Source organism: Zosterops lateralis (assembly GCF_965231275.1).
Source record: "Zosterops lateralis genome assembly, chromosome: 13".
Taxonomy (NCBI): Eukaryota; Metazoa; Chordata; class Aves; order Passeriformes; family Zosteropidae; genus Zosterops; species Zosterops lateralis.
In genome coordinates, this window is record NC_139773.1 from 19,448,597 (window position 1) to 19,468,955 (window position 20,359).

General features: G+C 37.5%; 1 protein-coding gene across 1 annotated transcript in view; it reads left to right on the forward strand.

Moving 5' to 3' along the window:
* Nucleotides 1-20,359, forward strand: part of PIAS1 (protein inhibitor of activated STAT 1) — a gene marked incomplete at its 5' end in the record, with an annotated part of 70,575 nt that overhangs the window by 41,061 nt on the left and 9,155 nt on the right. The window contains 8 exon segments of the mRNA XM_083871177.1: nucleotides 1,362-1,409; nucleotides 3,309-3,399; nucleotides 3,904-4,038; nucleotides 11,253-11,358; nucleotides 13,152-13,225; nucleotides 16,761-16,921; nucleotides 17,768-17,898; nucleotides 19,956-20,133. Coding sequence (XP_083727303.1) covers nucleotides 1,362-1,409; nucleotides 3,309-3,399; nucleotides 3,904-4,038; nucleotides 11,253-11,358; nucleotides 13,152-13,225; nucleotides 16,761-16,921; nucleotides 17,768-17,898; nucleotides 19,956-20,133 — 924 coding nt within the window.

The window sequence follows — 20,359 nt, forward strand, 5'->3', positions numbered from 1 at the left end:
AGAATTCAACCCCACCACTTTTCTGGTGTTAAGTTCTCCTCAAATCAAGAATTCTGCTTCTTGCGGCTCTTTTTTGCCATCAAATTTTCTGTTAATTCATTTTTACAGCAACTTTTCATATCCCTGACTTGGAAATCAGGAGGGAAATTGTCTTTTTAGGTGGAGAGGAGAGAATTCAACCCCACATCTGAGTTTTCTGGTGTTGAGTTCTGCTTAAATCAAGAATTCTGCTTCCTGCAGCTCTTTTTTTTGCCATCAGATTTTCTTTAAATTCATTATTACGGTGTCTTTCCATATCCCTGCCTTGGAAATCAGGAGGGAAATTGGTTTTTTGGGTGGGGAGGAGAGAATTCAACCCCACCACTCGAGTTTGCTGGTGTTGAGTTTTCCTTAAATCAAGAGTTCTGCTTCCTGCAGCTCTTTTTTGCCATCAGATTTTCTGTTAATTCATTATTATGGCAGTTTTTTCTATCCCTGCCTTGGAAATGGGAAGGGAATTTTTCTTTTTGGGTAAGGAGGAGAGAATTCAACCCCACCACTCGAGTTTTGTGATGCTGAGTTCTCCTTAAATCAAGAATTCTGCTTCTTGCAGCTCTTCTTTGCTATCAGTTTTCTGTTAATTCATTATTATGGCAGTTTTTTCTATCCCTGTCTTGGAAATGGGAAGGGAAATTGTTTTTTTGGGTGGGGAGGAGAGAATTCAACCCCACCACTCGAGTTTTCTGATGTTAAGAGTTCTGCTTCCTGCAGCTCTTTTTTGCCACCAAGTTCTCTGTTAGTTCACGATAAAGTTGGGACTTTTTCGTGACCCATCAGAATTTTCTTTATAATGTACAAAAAACTCCCCTCAAAACAACCTCAAAAAGCCACAACCCCCCTAAAAAAAACCCCGAAAACAAGCAAAAAACAAACCCCCAAATAAACAACAACCAACCAAAAACCCCAAAACAAACAAACCCCCCAAACCAGAAAAAAAAAAACCAACCAAACAAAAAAAACCCTCAAAAAATCCCCTTAAAACTTCCCCACCCTCAACCAAACAAAAACCCAACAAACAAAAAACCCAACCAAAAAAACCCCACAAAAACAGAGGTCAAACAAGAATTTATTTATTTACCTCAAGAAATAATAAAAACTCTTCTTTTTAACCTTTTTTGAGAGTGGTGGTGTGAGCAAGAAGCAGCAAAATCTGGTGTACATTATATATACCTGAAAGTGTCGATTTTACACTTTTTTTTTGTGTAAAAAAGAAATATTTTCCATAAATTCAACTTCCAGCAAATTCTTGAGGAATCTCTATCACAATATTGAGAAATCTTGTGAAAATCAGGATATTTTAACTCATTTTCTCTTCTTTCCAGGGATATTTCTGGGACCAAATGTGACTTCACAGTACAGGTCCAGCTAAGGTAGGGAATTTATTTTCCTGTGAGGTTTTTTTTTAGGATTTATCAGCTGCAGATTGGGAATTCCTGGATGGGAAGGAGCCTCATCCTGATTGATTTTATTGTCAGTGAATCCTCCTTGTAATTCTGGATAATCCATGAGTAGGGATTGTTTTTTAGCAGAAAATAATTAATTCCATGGACATTCCAAGATCTGCTTCTTTAAACACTTTGGGAATCACCAGCCTGGTTCATTTGGGGTTTATTTTTTTCATCAATTATAAATTTGATTAAATTGTCTTGTCAGTTCTCTGACAATTTGGGGGTTTTTCATCGATAATAAATTGATTAAATTCTCTGTTTCTGCTTAAATTCCCATCTCAGATGGGATGGACCAAAGGAATGAGAGGAAAAATATTTTTAATTATCCAGGAACATGAACAGGGCTGGGGCAGATCCCTGGGAGGAATCCAGAGGGTTTTGCTGCTCCTTGGAATGTTCATTGTCCACAGGAGGAGCAGGAAGGGTGTGTCCTGCTGGGGATCCAGCAGCAGAAAAAAACCACCTCTTTGAACTTAAAATAAATAAATTCAACATCAGAGGCTTGAGGATTCATTGGCTGGGCTCAGCAACGGCCTGAAAGTGCAGCTGGGATGGTGGAAAGTGTTCTTTGTGACACCTTGGTCCTGCGTGGAGGAAAGGCAGAGAAAAAACTGAAAAATGTCCTTTCTGACAGTTTGGTCCTGTGTGAGAAAAGGAAGGTGGAGAAAAGGGAGAGAAGAAATTGGGAAATGTCCTTTGTGACAGTTTGGTCCTGTATGGGGAGCTCAGGCTGGAGAAAAGGGAGAGAAGAAATTGGGAAATGTCCTTTGTGACACCTTGGTCCTGTGTGGAGAAAAGGAAACTGGAGAAAAGGCAGAGAAGAAATCGGGAAAAATGTCCTGGAGAAAATGCAGAGAAGAAATTGGGAAAAATGTCCTGGAGAAAATGCAGATAAGAAACTAAAAAATGTCCTTTGTGATACTTTGGTCCTGTATGGGGAGCTCAGGATGGAGAAAAGGCAGAGAAGAAATTGGGAAAAATGTCCTTTCTGACAGTTTGGTCCTGTATGGGGAGCTCAGGATGGAGAAAAGGTAGAGAAGAAATTGGGAAAAATGTCCTTTCTGACAGTTTGGTCCTGTGTGGAGAAAAGGAAGCTGGAGAAAAGGGAGAGAAGAAATTGGGAAATGTCCTTTGTGACACCTTGGTCCTGTGTGGAGAAAAGGAAACTGGAGAAAAGGCAGAGAAGAAATTGGGAAAAATGTCCTGGAGAAAATGCAGATAAGAAACTAAAAAATGTCCTTTGTGACACTTTGGTCCTGTGTGGGGAGCTCAGGCTGGAGAAAAGGGAGAGAAGAAATTGGGAAATGTCCTTTGTGACACCTTGGTCCTGTGTGGAGAAAAGGAAGCTGGAGAAAAGGGAGAGAAGAAATTGGGAAATGTCCTTTGTGACAGTTTGGTCCTGTATGGAGAAAAGGAAACTGGAGAAAAGGGAGAGAAGAAATTGGGAAAAATGTCCTTTGTGACAGTTTGGTCCTGTATGGGGAGCTCAGGCTGGAGAAAAGGGAGAGAAAAAACTGAAAAATGTCTTTTGTGACACCTTGGTCCTGTATGGGAAGCTCAGGCTGGAGAAAAGAGAAGAATTCAGGGTTGGAAATGAGTCAGGCTGAGGAATTGAATGAGTCTGAGGAGGAACCTCCACCCTGCTTGAACCACTGTGATTTTTGGGGGTTTTTCCTGTTTATTTGACACAATTTGAGGGCTGTGTTCAGCAAGATCTGTCATGATTTCATAGCTAAGTGGAAAAACAGTTCTTTCTAGGAAAAGATGATGTTTAAATCACTTTTTAAGAAGTGAAAGGTGATGGCAGCTCTTTGCTTTTAGGTTTTGTTTATCAGAAACCAGTTGTCCACAAGAAGATCACTTCCCACCCAATCTGTGTGTGAAAGTAAATGGGAAACCATGCAGCCTTCCAGTAAGTAAAATCTTCTTTTAATGCACATTATTAAAATTATCTGCCTGGAAATTTATCCCAATCTTTGTTTCCACATTCTGGAGCATTGGAATGAATAGAACAGATCAGTTATTTGTTATAGCCAGGAAATCCAGAAGTTAATGTGGAAGTTAAAAACCCCTTTTTAAGAGCACATATTTATTAATACTAAATAATAATAAGCAGAGCAAAAAGGGATTGAATTTTAGAAATTCTGGTCCAAATTTTGTGGATTTTTTTGTTTAATTTTGCTGAGAGAGGAGAAGTGGCAAAGTTCTTTTTAATATTCTGTGGGCAGGGTGAGGATTTTGCATTTCCATCAGGAGAAGGAGCTTATAAAATGCCCAATAATTTATTCTCCCTATTGATATTTATCCTTCTCTCTTTAAATTAAACACAGACCCTGCTCTAGTTATCTCAGGAGGGGACAAGAAGCAGAAACACTATTTTCTTATTCCTGAGAGCTGAAATCTTTTTATTTTCCAGGGCTACCTGCCACCAACCAAAAACGGTGTGGAACCAAAGCGCCCCAGCAGACCAATCAACATTACCTCACTCGTGCGGCTCTCCACCACGGTCCCCAACACCATCGTGGTGTCCTGGACTGCAGAGATCGGCAGGGTGAGTCCCTCTGGCCTCTCCTGCATCTCTTTTTTACACAAAATTCTCCCTGGGGTGGCCACAGAGGAGGGTCCTTTGTGTTCACCTGGAATTCCGCGATTCCAGGAGGTGGGAGGTGATCCCTTCCTCACCTTTGGGCTGGGAGATCTCCCTCCTCGTCTTTGTGACTCAGGGAGGGCCCAGATGTAGAAATTTTTCTGTGGATGGCAGAAACAAGGAGCTCTGCAGAGCTGAGATGTTCTAGAAACTCGGGGGTTTATTATTCCAAGGGTGGTGGGTAAAGAGGGCTTTGCCTTCAGCCACCAGCAAAGCCCCAGAGAGAATGGGGAGAGAGAGAGAGAGATAGAAGAGAGATAAGGAGTAGAAACGGGGCAGGAGCAGGGGAAAAACGTGGGGAGAAAACAGGAGCAAGAGAGGTGAGAGAGAGGAGAGGGGATGGGCCAAGAAGGTAAGAGAGCCAAGAGAAAAGAGGTAGGAGAAGAGGAATGAGAGAGCCAAGAGAAGAGAGGTAGGAGAAGAGGAATGAGAGAGCCAAGAGAAGAGAGCGATCACCTTGTTCCAATCCATTCTATCTCTTTTTCTCTTGAATATTCTAATTTACAGTGACCAGCCGGCGTGAGATACAAACCCTACAGACTTTGCCTGCAGCCTGTGAGAACTACTACATCACCATGTCATTTTATATTCTAAACTCTACAGACTCCTTTCTTATGTTCCCTGATGCCTTTGCAGGGTGGAAAGGCAACATTCCTGTATTTTATTTTCCTGTCTCCAGCTCATCCCCGTCTTCCTGCCTGCCATGCTCACATCTCCAAACTGCCTTTCATTCCTATTTCACTCACAGGTTTTACATCTGCAGCATTTCTTACCATAAAATCATATCCATAAGTCCTCCCTGTCCCATCTTTCCCAACACCCAGATAAAGAGATCAAGGAGCACTCTAAACCTTTTGTTTGTTGATTTGGCCAAACTTCAGACTTGGAAACTCTTCCTGACCTGACAAAGCTTGGCTTGGTTTGGGCTTGGAAGGAACAGGTGACATCAAACCCTTTAGAGCTGGGAGGGTGGACACAAAACCAGCCCAATTCAAATTATTTAAATCCCACTGACCTTTTTTTTTCACATTTCTCCTCACTCTTCATGTTTAAAACCTCATGTTTTTATCACTTTTTTATGTGTCTTTGGAGAGAACATCACGACCCACGTTAAAAAAGTCACTGTTGTTCTACCGGATTAATTAAATCTGGAACGTGCTGCAAAAAAAAAGTGACTCAAATAAATCAGCCCATCAGTTACTGAGCTGATTTCAGTGCTGGCAGCAAAGCTGCTGGATTGGAGCATTCCAGAGGCTGCCACTGTCCCCATCCTGTTTTTTTAGAAGTGCCCAGAATTATCCTGAGGTGAAACTTTGGCCAAGAATTTGGAAAAAAAAAAAATAAAAATAAAAAATGCTTACAGGCTCCAGTCAGGCACAATAGGCAGGGCTGAAACATCAGGATGGGATTTTGTGATGGATTTCTCGTGGAGCAGAAAACAATCTCTGTTCAGATGGTGGGATAAAGGATGGCTGAGTGATTTTGGTTAAAAATAAATAAAAAAATAAAAATCCTCTTTTATCTAATGAGAAACAGTTCAAAATCAGCCTGCTGGGGTTTACAGGGATTCAAAATTCAGGATTTAGTGACAAGAAATGCCCCAAGTTTGAGCTAATCCCTTGAAAACTGGGAGCTGTTTTTCAGGTTTCAACAGATTCATCATTTACAAGGAACATTTTGGGTAATTTGTGGCATAAATTAAATCCCAGAATTATCCAGAGCCAGGTGGGGCAGGCTTGGAGCAGCCTGGGACAGTGAGAGGTGTCCCATGGCAGGGCTGGGCTGGGATCAGCTTTAAAATCCTTTCCAACCCAAACCATCCTGGAATTCTACCAAAAAAAATTTACAAAATATACAAAATAATATACAAAAAACCCCACAAAAATCCACCAATAAATAAATAATAAAAAAACAACCAAAACAAAAAAAACCCACCAAAACAATCCTTCCTAAATTAATTCTTTCACACCCAATCCTTCCTAATTCAATTTTTGAGACTTCAGACAGCGAAATATGAAGAATTATTTCATATTTACCTGTGCCTGTGTAACACAAAATTTGATTTTCCCTCTCCCCCTTCCCTCCAGAATGTCAATTCTTGTCCCAACTGTTTTCCCCACCTTTGCTGGAGATTTCTCTGGCTGTGATTTGCTTTAAAATCCTTTCCAACCCAAACCATCCTGGAATTCTACCAAAAAAAAATTACAAAATATACAAAATAATATACAAAAAAATCCAGAAAAAATCCACCAATAAATAAATAATAATAAAAAACCCAACCAAAACAAAAACCCCACCAAAAAACCCCTCCTAAATTAATTCTTTCACACCACATCCTTCCTAATTCAATTTTTGTCACTTCAGGCAGCAAAATACAAAGAATTATTTCATATTTACCTGTGCCTGTGTAACACAAAATTTGATTTTCCCTCTCCTCCTTCCCTCCAGAATGTCAATTCTTGTTTTCCCCACCTTTGCTGGAGATTTCTCTGGCTGTGATTTGCTTTAAAATCCTTTCCAACCCAAACCATCCTGGAATTCTACCAAAAAAAAATTACAAAATATACAAAATATACACAAAATATACAAAATAATATACAAAAAAAATCCACAAAAAATCCACCAAAAATAAATAATAATAAAAAAACTCAACCAAAACAAAAAAACCCACAAAAACAATCCTTCCTAAATTAATTCTTTCAGACCCAATCCTTCCTAATTCAATTTTTGAGACTTCAGACAGCGAAATATGAAGAATTATTTCATATTTACCTGTGCCTGTGTAACACAAAATTTGATTTTCCCTCTCCCCCTTCCCTCCAGAATCTCAATTCTTGTTTTCCCCACCTTTGCTGGAGATTTCTCTGGCTGTGATTTGCTTTAAAATCCTTTCCAACCCAAACCATCCTGGACTTCTACCAAAAAAAAAAATTACAAAATACACAAAATATACACAAAATATACAAAAAAATATACAAAAAAATCCACAAAAAATTCACCAATAAATAAATAATAATAAAAAACCCAACCAAAACAAAAAAACCCCACCAAAACAACCCTTCCTAAATTAATTCTTTCACACCCAATCCTTCCTAATTCAATTTTTGTCACTTCAGACAGCAAAATACGAAGAATTATTTCATATTTACCTGTGCCTGTGTAGCACAAAATTTGATTTTCCCTCTCCCCCTTCCCTCCAGAATGTCAATTCTTGTTTTCCCCACCTTTGCTGGAGATTTCTCTGGCTGTGATTTCTCCACAATCTGGTTCAGGATTGCCTGGGGGAAGTTTTTGCCTTTGTCTGTAAATAATCTCCCAATGTTAATTAACATTTTTCTAACTCCTCTCCTAATTGAGGCATTAAACAAACAAGTTAAGTCAGTACTGGGTTTTTTTTAACCATGTGAGGGGATGAAATATTTAAAAATTGGTGTGATTTTTGTGGCGAGATAATATATCACTGAAATCCTCCTTTCAGATCCTAAATAAAGGATGGGAGATGTCACAATTACTTGGATTTTTTTTTTTTTTATTGCTAAAGGAAGCCTTTTTATTTCTCAATTTAAATTGTGTGGATGCAGCTCCAGGTTTAGACAGTGTTCAAATGAAAAAATCAAATTCAGATTTGGTCTATTCCATTCTGGGGGTTGAGGGGTGTTGCTGCTGTTTCACATTTTTAGAAAGATATTTATAACCTGATTTTTGTGTATGGAGATGATAAGAAAAATGGGAGCTTCAGGAATCCCAGGAATTTGAAATCCATGGCAGGAAGAGTTTATTCCATGAGGGAATGTCCAGCTGAGCTGAGGGATTTGACAGAATTGGGGTCAATTCACATTGGGGCTGAAATTCACATTTCAGAGGCAGTTGAGTGCCCAAAACAAGCTTTTATTAGAAAGAAAGAAAAATTTCTGATTATATTTGACCTGACAGCTTTCCTTAAATGCACTGAGATCAGTGCAGTGCTGAATGTAATCCATATAAAATTAAATATTCTGAGACCAGTGCAGTGCTGAACAATATCCATATAAAATTAAATATATTGACACCAGTGCAGTGTTGGTCATTGTCCATATAAAATTAAATATATTGACACCAATACTGAAAACGTAATCCATATAAAATGAAATATACTGATACAAATGCAGTGCTGAACATAATCTGTATAAAATTAATTATATTAATACCAGTGCACTGCTGAATTATATCCATATAAAATTAAATATACTGATAAAAGTGCAGTGCTGAGCATAATCCATATAAAATTAAATATACTGACACAAGTGCAGTGCTGAGCATAATCCATATAAAATTAAATATACTGATAAAAGTGCAGTGCTGAGCATAATCCATATAAAATTAAATATATTGACACCAATACTGTGCTGAACATTATCCATATAAATTTCAATGCATTGACACCAATATTGAATATTATCAGTATAAAATTAAATATACTGACACCAGTGCAGTGCTGAGCATAATCCATATAAAATTAAATACAGTGAGACCAGTGCAGTACTGAATATTATCCATATAAAATTCAATGCGTTGACACTAATACTGAACATTATCCATATAAAATTAAATATTCTGAGACCAGTGCAGTGCTGAACATAAACCATACAAAATTAAATATATTGACACCAATACTGAATATTATCAGTATAAAACTAAATATACTGATACCAGTGCACTGCTGAATATTATCCATATAAAATTAAATATACTGATACAAGTGCAGTGCTGAGCATAATCCATATAAAATTAAATATATTGACACCAATACTGAATATTATCAGTATAAAATTAAATATACTGATATCAGTGCACTGCTGAATATAATCCATGTAAAATTAAATATACTGATAAAAGTGCAGTGCTGAGCATAATCCATATAAAATTAAATATATTGACACCAGTGCAGTGCTGAACATCATCCATATAAAATTAAATATATTGACACCAGTACTGAATATTATCAGTATAAAACTAAATATACTGATACCAATGCACTGCTGAATATTATCCATATAAAATTAAATATACTGATACAAGTGCAGTGCTGAGCATAATCCATATAAAATTAAATATATTGACACCAGTGTTGTGCTGAATATTATCCATATAAAATTAAATACAGTGAGACCAGTGCAGTGCTGAATATTATCCATATAAAAATCACTGCATTGACACCAATACTAAATATCTATATAAAATTAAATACACTGAGATTGGTGCAGTGCTAAAAGTTATCTGTATAAAACTAAATATACTGATAAAAGTGCAGTGCTGAATATTATCCATATAAAATTAAATATATTGACACCAGTGTTGTGCTGAACATTATCCATATAAAATTAAATATATTGACACCAGTGCACTGCTGAATTATATCCATATAAAATTAAATATACTGATAAAAGTGCAGTGCTGAATATTATCCGTATAAAATTCAGTGTATTGACACCAATACTGAACATAATCCATCGAAAATGAAATATACTGATACAAGTGCAGTGCTGAGCATAATCCATATAAAATTCAGTGTATTGACACCAATACTGAGCATTATCCATATAAAATTAAATATACTGACACCAGTGCAGTGCTGAGCATTTTCCATATAAATGACCCATTTTAAAGGGGCAGGGAGCTTGTCTGACATGATGTAGAAGCTCCAGCAGTGCCCTGGGTGCTGATTTAAAGGCTCAGAGTGCAGCTCGGCCTCACTGAAGCGTGAAGTCACTTTTGTTGCCTCTCAGGCTCCAGCCCTGTGAACTTCCTGAAGACTTGCTCTGAAAGCTTTGCCACGTTCCAAACACGGTGCCCTGGGATCCTGGAACAGGCTGGATCCTGTCCAGTGCTGCACACAGGCTCTGCTCTGATGGTTTTGGTGTTTTCTCGGAAATTTCTGGTATTTTCTCTGAAAGTTTTGTTGATTTCTGTGTTGTTTTGCAGAACTATTCCATGGCAGTGTACCTGGTGAGGCAGCTCTCCCTTCACAGTGCCCTGCAATCCCCAGATAAACTGTTATGTGCTGCAGGCAGGGTTTCTCTGAAGCTTTTGGTGTTTTCTCTGATATTTCTGGTATTTTCTCTGAAGTTTCTGGTGTTTTCCAGAACTATTCCATGGCAGTGTACCTGGTGAAGCAGCTCTGCCCTCGCAGTGCCCTGTAATCCAATAACAAACTGTATCCAGGCTGCCTGTGCTGCACACAGGGTTTCTCTGATATTTTCTCTGTTTTCTCTGAAGTTTCTGGTGTTTTCCTTGGTGTTTTGCAGAACTATTCCATGGCAGTGTACCTGGTGAAGCAGCTCTTCCTTCACAGTGCTCTGCAATCCCCATACAAACTGTTACAAGCTGCAGACAGGGTTTCTCTGATGTTTTCTCTGTTTTCTCTGAAGTTTCTGGTGTTTTCTGTGTTGTTTTGCAGAACTATTCCATGGCAGTGAACCTGGTGAAGCAGCTCTCCCTTCACAGTGCGCTGCAATCCCCATACAAACTGTTACAAGCTGCAGACAGGGTTTTCTCTGATATTTTCTCTGTTTTCTCTGAAGTTTTTGGTATTTTCTCTGAAGTTTTTTGGTATTTTCTCTGAAGTTTCTGGTGTTTTGCAGAGCTATTCCATGGCAGTGAACCTGGTGAGGCAGCTTTTCCTTCACAGTGTCCTGCAATCCCCATACACACTGTTATGTGCTGCAGACAGGGTTTCTCTGATATTTTCTCTGTTTTCTCTGAAGTTTTTGGTATTTTCTCTGAAGTTTCTGGTGTTTTCCCTGGTGTTTTGCAGAACTATTCCATGGCAGTGTACCTGGTGAGGCTGCTCTCCCTTCACAGTGCCCTGCAATCCCCAGATAAACTGTTATGTGCTGCAGGCAGGGTTTCTCTGAAGCTTTTGGTGTTTTCTCTGATATTTCTGGTATTTTCTCTGAAGTTTCTGGTGTTTTCCAGAACTATTCCATGGCAGTGAACCTGGTGAAGCAGCTCTCCCTTCACAGTGCCCTGCAATCCAATAACAAACTGTATCCAGGCTGTCTGTGCTGCAGACAGTGTTTCTCTGATGTTTTCTCTATTTTTTCTGATGGTTTTCTGGTGTTTTCCCTGGTGTTTTGCAGAACTATTCCATGGCAGTGTACCTGGTGAAGCAGCTCTCCTCCACGGTGCTCCTGCAGCGGTTGCGGGCCAAGGGAATCCGGAACCCGGATCACTCCAGAGCACTCAGTATGTTCTGCTGGGCATTTTTTTCAAAAGGAAAAAAATAAAAATTCCCTTTTAGGAAGGGACATTTGGAATTAGGACCGTGCTCTAACCAAGCTCTGGACTTCCTACAGCCCTCTGGGCTTTGGGAATGTGATAGTGGTGTTCTTTGTATTCAGCTCCAATTCAAAGACTCAGAGGCTTTTGTTTGCACTAGGAGCCAGTCCAGGAACCCTGTTGACACTGTCAGGGGGGAAAAATGCAAGAGAATCTCTTTGAGGTCAGCCATCCTGGCTTTGTTTGTGCAGAATGTTTCCCCAGTGAAGTGGGCACTGAGTGCTGGGGGCTCACTCTGGGCCTGGCTATGGGGCAGGAACAGCCCCATGGGGCATTTTCTGTTCCCTTGGCACAGAGCTGTGGGGTGAGCCTGAGCACAAAGCTCAGTCTCAAACCCTCTTCTCACTCCAGGGTGAATTTCCTGCATTTTTTTTTCCTCTGGTGGAAGTTGGTGTCAGAAAAAAAAATGAGCAAAAACTGCTGCGGGTTTGGTTTTCAGGGAGAGGGGAAAATCCCATTCCCTGATCACTTTTTAATGCTCAAAATTCAAGTGTTGTGCCTTCTCTAGAGGGGAAGAAATGAATCCAGCAGTAAAAATTAGTGTAGAATGGCACAAGTGTGTTTGTGTGTTTGAATGGCACAAGTTGGATATTGGTGTCAGAAAAACACCAGCAAAAACTGCTGCGGGTTTGGTTTTCAGGGAGAGGGGAAAATCCCATTCCCTGATCACTTTTTAATCCTCAAAATTCAAGTATTGTGTTTTCTCCAGAAGGGAAGAAATGAATCCAGCACTAAATAATAAAGTGCTGGGCATTAATTAGTCCTATTTTAATGCAGTTTGGTGATTTAAATGCACAAATATCCACAGAGTTCCAGGTGGCTGCTGCTCTGCAGGGTGAGAATGAAGGTGTAGGTGCAGGGAGAGGGGAAAATCCCATTCCCTGATCACTTTTTAATGCTCAAAATTCAAGTGTTTAGCCTTCTCTAGAGGGGAAAAAATGAATCCAGCAGTAAAAATTAGTGTAGAATGTTGTGTTTGAATGGCACAACGAGTTGGTGGAAATTTGTGTCAGAAAAAAAATGAGCAAAAACTGCTGCAGTTTTGGTTTTCAGGGAGAGGAGGAAATCCCATTCCCTGATCACTTTTTAATGCTCAAAAATCAAGTATTGTGTTTTCTCCAGAAGGGAAGAAATGAGTCCAATACTAAATAATAAAGTGCTGGGCATTAATTTGTCCCAATTTAATGCAGTTTGATGATTTAAATGCACAAAAATCTACAGAATTCCAGGTGCAGGAATAAAATGAGTCTGACTTGTTCATTTTACCAATGACTGTTCACAAAACAAACCTTGTAAATAAAAATAAAAGAGGATGAAAAGCTCCAGAAATTAAAGACTTCAGTATTTTACTGCAAAATCTCAGATTTTGTCAGGGTTCTGCTGAATTCCTCTCACTCAATTTGTTTTTCAATCATTTGTTGAGGATTTTGGGGTGGTGCTTGTCCATGTGGGAGTTTTTAACAAGTTCAGCGACTTCACCCTGAAGTTCAGAAGTGAAATTAATGTGATGTTAAATATTAAATAACGCTCAGGTGCAAAGCTGCATGGAAAGGAATTAAGACAACTCTAAATAAACACATTTTTATGGCTTTGGAATTCAAAATTTACCCCACACCATTTCAGATTTCTTTTATTGCTTTATCATCCAATTCATGTCTGTATTAACCTAATTTTTTTTATTTTTTTATTTTAAATACCAGTTAAAGAGAAACTAACTGCTGATCCAGACAGTGAAATAGCAACAACCAGCTTAAGAGTGTCTCTTCTTTGTCCAGTAAGTTGATTTTATTTTATTTTATTCCCTCCAAAGCTGATTCTGATGGAAATTTGGCTGTTGTGGGAGAAGTCACCTCGTGTTTTACCTGTTTTCACTCTGGGGGGGTTGAGAGCAGCTGAAATTTCTCTGTTGCTTTTAAAAAAGCTGATGAAATTGCAAATTTACCCCTAATCTGTGTAATCATAGATTTAAATCTGTCACTGGAGTGAGCAGGTTGGGCTTGGATTGAGAAAAACTCCCTCAAAAGGGGGAATTATGGATTTTAGATGGGATTGATGTGATTTGAGATGGGATTGATGTGATTTTGGAATGGGAATAATGTGATTTTGGGATGTGTGATTTTGGATGGGAATTATGAGATTTTAGATGGGAATGATGGATTTTGGGATGGGAATGATGAGATTTTGGGATGGAAATAATGTGATTTTAGATGGAAATTATGGATTTTGGGATGTGTGATTTTAGGATGGGAATAATGTGATTTTTGATGGGAATGATGGATTTTTGGATGGGAATGATGGATTTTGGGATGGGAATTGTATGATTTTAGATGGGAATGGTGGATTTTGGGAAGGGAATGATGGATTTTGGGATGGGGATGATGATTTTGGGATGGGAATGATGAGATTTTGGGATGGGGATGATGGATTTCAAGATGTGTGATTTTGGGGTGGAAATAATGTAATTTTAGATGGGAATGATGAGGTTTTGGGATGTGTGATTTTTGATGGGAATTATGTGATTTTGGGATGGGAATAATGTGATTTTAAATGGGAATGATGGATTTTGAGATGGGAAGGATAAGATTTTGGGATGGGAATGATGGGATTTTGGGAAGGGAATGATGGATTTTGGGATGGAAATTATGTGATTTGGGATGGGAATGCTGTTCCTGGTGACGGCTCTGGGGGAGGTGGCAGCAGAGCATCTCCCGTGGGAACTGTGTGTCCCCTGCCATCCCCAGGGGTTGGTGGCAGTGACAGAGAGCAGGGACATCACCGGGACAGACAAACCCTCCCCACGGTGACATGGAGGGAGCGGTGCCTGTGACAGGAGCCTTTGTTCTCTCTGGCCTTTGGGATATTGTGGTGCCATCCTGTGGTTTCCTCCCTGCACTGCTCAGGGTCAGCCTGGGCTGAGCCCAAAAACTTCCACTGCCAGCCCTGGGATCAGAGCATTTCACATGGAAATAAATATACTGACACCAGTGCTGGGTGTTATCCATAAAAAATTAAATATACTGACACCAGTGCTGGGTGTTATCCATAGAAAATTCAATATACTGGTACAAGTGCAGTGCTGAATATTATCCATATAAAATTAAATATATTGACACTGATACTGAATGTTATCAATATAAAATTAAATATACTGGTACAAGTGCACTGCAGAATATTATCCATATAAAATTAAATGTATTGACACCAGTACTGAACATTATCAATATAAAATTCAACGCACTGATACAAGGGCAGTGCTGAGTATTATCAATATAAAATTTAACCACTGGCACATAGGCAGTGCTGAGCATAATCCATGTAAAATTCAATGTATTGACACCAATATTGAACATTATCCATATAAAATTAAATATATTAACACCAGTGCAGTGCTGAACGTTTTCCATAGAAAATTCAATATACTGGTACAAGTGCAGTGCTAAATGTTATCCATGTAAAATTCAATGCATTGACACCAGTACTGAATATTATCAATATAAAATTAAATATATTGACACCAGTGCAGTGCAGAATATTATCCATATAAAATTCAATGCACTGACACCAATACTAAATATCTATATAAAATTAAATACACTGAGACTAGTGCAGTCCTAAAAATTATCCATATAAAATTAAATATACTGGTACAAGTGCAGTGCTGAACATTATCCATATAAAATTCAATGTATTGACACCAATACTTAACATTATCCATATAAAATTAAATATACTGACACCAGTGCAGTGCTGAACATTATCCATATAAAATTCAATGCATTGACACCAATACTGAATATTATCAATACAAAATGAAATATACTGATACAAATGCAGTGCTAAAATTTATCCATATAAAATTCAATATATTGACACCAACACTGAACATTATCCATATAAAATTCTGCTCCAAAGAATGCTGCTCATATAAATCTGCTCCAGTGCAGCCCTGCTGGATGTTTTAACCACATAAACACAACTTCAAAGCGCTCAGCACAAACAATTCTGCAGGAATGATTATTTTGTTGGGTTTTCATGTGGTGAAGATGCTGTTTGGATGTTGCTGCTTCTCCCCTTTGGTGTGGCCAGCCCGAGCCCCTCCTGAGCTGCAGAGTCAACACTCAGCCCCAGAGCAGCCCCTGGGCTTTTGTCAGGAGATTTTTTTTATTTCAGATTGAGGTGAAATTCCTCTTCATTACCTGATTTCCTTTCAGGGTAATGATATTTGATGAAAATTAAGCAAAATTCTGGTTTTGGTCCATCCAGGACTCTGCAGTTTATTCCTGCATTTTGTCACAGGAATGTGGCAGGGTATTTTCTATCAAAAACACCATCCCAAATGGGATTTTTATTCACTTTTATGCCATTTCAAACCTACAAGAAGGAGGGAACTGTGACAAAACTCAACCTAACTCCTGTTATGTTTGATGAAAATGAAGCAAAATTCTGGTTTTGGTCCATCCAGGACATTGCTGTTCACTCTGTTTATTCCTGTATTTTGTCACAGGAGTATGGCAGGGTGTATTCTATCAAAAACATCATTCCAAATGGGATTTTTATTCACTTTTATACCATTTCAGACCTGCAGGAAGGAGGGAACTGTGACAAAACTCAACCTAACTCCTGTTATGATACTTTGATGAAAATGAAGCCAAATTCTGGTTTTGATCCATCCAGGACATTGCTGTTCACTCCATTTATTCCTGTATTTTGTCACAGGAATGTGGCAGGGTGTATTCTATCAAAAACGGGATTTTTATTCACTTTTATGCCATTTCAAACCTAAAGGAAGAAGGGAACTGTGACAAAACTCAACCTAACTCCTGTTATGATACTTTGATGAAAATGAAGCAAAATTCTGGTTTTGGTCCATCCAGGACATTGCTGTTCACTCTGTTTATTCCTGCATTTTGTCACAGATATGGCAGGGTGTATTCTATCAAAAACGGGATTTTTATTCACTTTTATACCATTTCAGACCTACAGGAAGGGAGGGAACAGTGACAAAACAACCTAACTCCTGTTATGATACTGTGATGAAAATTAAGCAAAATTCTGGTTTTGGTCCATCCAGGACACTGCAGTTTATTCCTGTATTTTGTCACAGGAATGTGGCAAGCTGTATTCTATCAAAAACATCATTCCAAATGTGATTTTTATTCACTTTTATACCATTTCAGACCTACAGGAAGGAGGGAACTGTGACAAAACTCAACCTAACTCTTCTCTCTTTTCAGGCAGAAAAACCCCGATGGTTCATTTACCACCAAAACAATAAATCTTGATTTTTATTTATTTTTTTTCTCTTCCAGCTCGGCAAGATGCGCCTGACCATCCCCTGCAGGGCCCTGACGTGCTCCCACCTGCAGTGCTTTGATGCCACCCTGTACATCCAGATGAACGAGAAGAAACCCACCTGGGTGTGCCCCGTGTGCGACAAGAAAGCGCCGTACGAGCATCTCATCATCGATGGGTGAGTGAGCTGGGCCTGCAGGGATTGTTCTGATTCTCCTGGGGGGTCAGTTTTCTCCTTTTTGAGCTCTTAATTTGGGGGTCGGGGTTTGGGGCATCAAAATAGCCCATAAGATGCCCCAAAAATAGCTAAAAATAGATGGAAACTATCGCAAAATACATAAAAATCGCCCCAAAAATAGATCGAAATCACCTCAAAATACACAAAAGTCACCCCAAAAATAGACCCAAAAATAGACCCAAAACCACCCAAAAATAGACCAAAAATACCCAAAAGTAGACCAAAACCACCCCAGACATACCCAAAAATAGACCCCAAACCACCCCAAAAATAACCCCAAACCAGACCAAAAATACCCCAAAAATAGACAAAACCCACCCCTAAAATAGACTAAACCCATCCCAAAAATACCCCAAAAATAGACAAAAACCATCCCAAAAATACCCAAAACTTGCCTCAAAACCACCCCAAAAACAGACTCAAAACCACCCCAAAATACCCAGAAATAGACCCAAAACCACCCCAAAAACAGACTCAAAACCACCCCAAAATACCCAAAAGTTGCCCCAGAACCACCCAAAAAATACCCCAAAATCCCCTGAAAAAAAAATTTTTTTTAAATTATTATTGCAGGTTTTTGGATTTTTTGGGGGGGTGGGGGATTTTTATTTTATTTTTGCAGATTTTTATTTTTAGGTAATGCTTGAATTTTCCCAGTAATTCCTTTTTATCAAGGAGGCAGCTGAGAGCAGAACAAACACACAAATTCAGCCTTACACTGACTAATAAAAATTTAAAATAAAAGCTCTTTTTTAGGACTGACATGAACTATTTTTTGATTTGCAGGTTGTTCATGGAAATCCTGAAGTTTTGTACAGACTGCGATGAAATCCAGTTCAAAGAGGACGGATCCTGGGCTCCCATGAGGTCCAAGAAGGAAGTGCAGGAGGTGACAACATCCTACAATGGAGTCGATGGTGAGGACCCCTTTGCTCCTCTCAAAATGTTCATTTTTAACCACAGATTTCTCCTTTTAATCATTTGTGGGGAGAACATAATCCATATAAAATTAAATATACATATATATATATATATGTATGGGTACATTATATATATATTTTATATATTTTTATATATATATTTATATATATATATCATTTATGGGGAGAACATAATCCATATAAATTAAATATACATATATATATATGTATGGGTACATTATATATATATATTATATATTTATATATATATATTTTTAATATCATTTATGGGGAGAACATAATCCATATAAAATTAAATATACATATATATATATATATGTATGGGTACATTATATATATATATTTTATATATTTTTATATATATATATTTATATCATTTATGGGGAGAACATAATCCATATAAATTAAATATACATATATATATGTATGGGTACATTATATATATATATTATATATTTATATATATATATATATATTTTTAATATCATTTATGGGGAGAACATAATCCATATAAAATTAAATATACATATATATATATGTATGTATGGATACATTATATATATATATATTTTTATATATATATATATTTATATCATTTATGGGGAGAACATAATCCATATAAAATTAAATATACATATATATATATATGTATGGATGGATACATTATATATATATATATATATATTTTATATATATCATTTATGGGGAGAACATAATCCATATAAAATTAAATATACAGATATATATATATATATGTATGGGTACATTATATATATTTTATATATATTTTTATATATATATATATATATTTTTTTTTTTTTTTAATATACTGATCCCATGGCTGGGATCCATATAATCCATATAAAGTTAAATATACTGATATTAATATTAAATCTATCTATCTATCTATCTATCTATCTATCTATCTTTATTATTTATATTTAAATTTATATTTATATATACTGATCCTATGGCTGGGATCCCCTTTGCTCCTTTCATTAAAAATGTTCATTTTTAACCACATATTTCTCCCATTAATCATTTATGGGGAGAACATAATCCATATAAAGTTAAATATACTGATGTTTATATTAAAATATATTTATTTATTTATTTATTTATTTATATTTAAATATACTGATCCCATCACTGGGATCCCTTTTGCTCCTTTACCTCTCAAAAATGTTCATTTTTAGCCACATATTTCTCCCATTAATCATTTATGTGGAGAACATCATCTATATAAAATTAAATATACTGATATTTATAATAAATTTATATTTTTATTTAAATATAGTGATCCCATGGCTGGGATCCCTTTTGCTCCTTTACCTCTCAAAAATGTTCATTTTTAACCACGTATTTCTCCCATTAATCATTTATGTGGAGAACATAATCCATATAAAGTTAAATATACTGATATTTATATTAAATACATCGATCTCTCTATTTATTTATTTTTATATATATTTATTTATTTATTTATTTATTATTTATTTATTTATTTATTTATTTACTTCTATATTTAAATGTACTGATCCCATGGCTAGGATCCCCTTTGCTCCTTTACCTCTCAAAAATGTTCATTTTTAACCACATATTTCTCCCATTAATCATTTATGTGGAGAACATAATCCATATAAAGTTCAATATAGTTATATTTATATTAAATACATTTATCTATATTTATTTAGTTAGTTAGTTATTATTTTTATTTATGTTTAAATGTACTGATACCATGGCTGGGATATTTTTATATTTATATAGTTTTAAATTTATTTAAATATATTTATATTTAAATACTCTGATCCCATGTCTGGGCTCCCCTTTGCCCCTTCACCTCTCAAAACCACTCATTTTTGACCCCACATTCCTCCCTTCCATCATTTCCAAGCTCAGCCAATGGGGTCCCACCTCTCTGGGGCTGCCGGAGCTTTAAACCTCCCAACATTCTTCCACTTTTATCACTAACATTTATTTTAATGAAACCTTTTTAACAAGCTGATGGATTAATTTCTGATTATTTTTCTCAGGCTGCATCAGCTCCTCCCTGGAGCACCAGGTGTCCTCCCACCAAACCTCCACCAAGAACAAGAAGGTGGAGGTGATCGACCTGACCATCGACAGCTCCTCCGACGAGGAGGACGAGGAGCCCTCGGCCAAGAGGAGCTGCCCCTCCATATCCCCGGCGTCCCCCATCAACAACAAGGGGTGAGCACAGGGAAGGCACAGATTCCAGAATAAATCAGCCCTGCGAGGGTTTGGTTTGGGTTAAATCCTCAGGTGGGAGCTCAAGGGTTTGGTCTCACATCACGAGAGATGAGGTTGGAATCGCAGATTGGAGTGTGCAGCGAATATTGTAGTTGTGTTTGTGGAATGGTGCACAGAAAATCAGATTTGAGTGTGCAGCACAAATATTTCATTTGTGTTTGTGCAA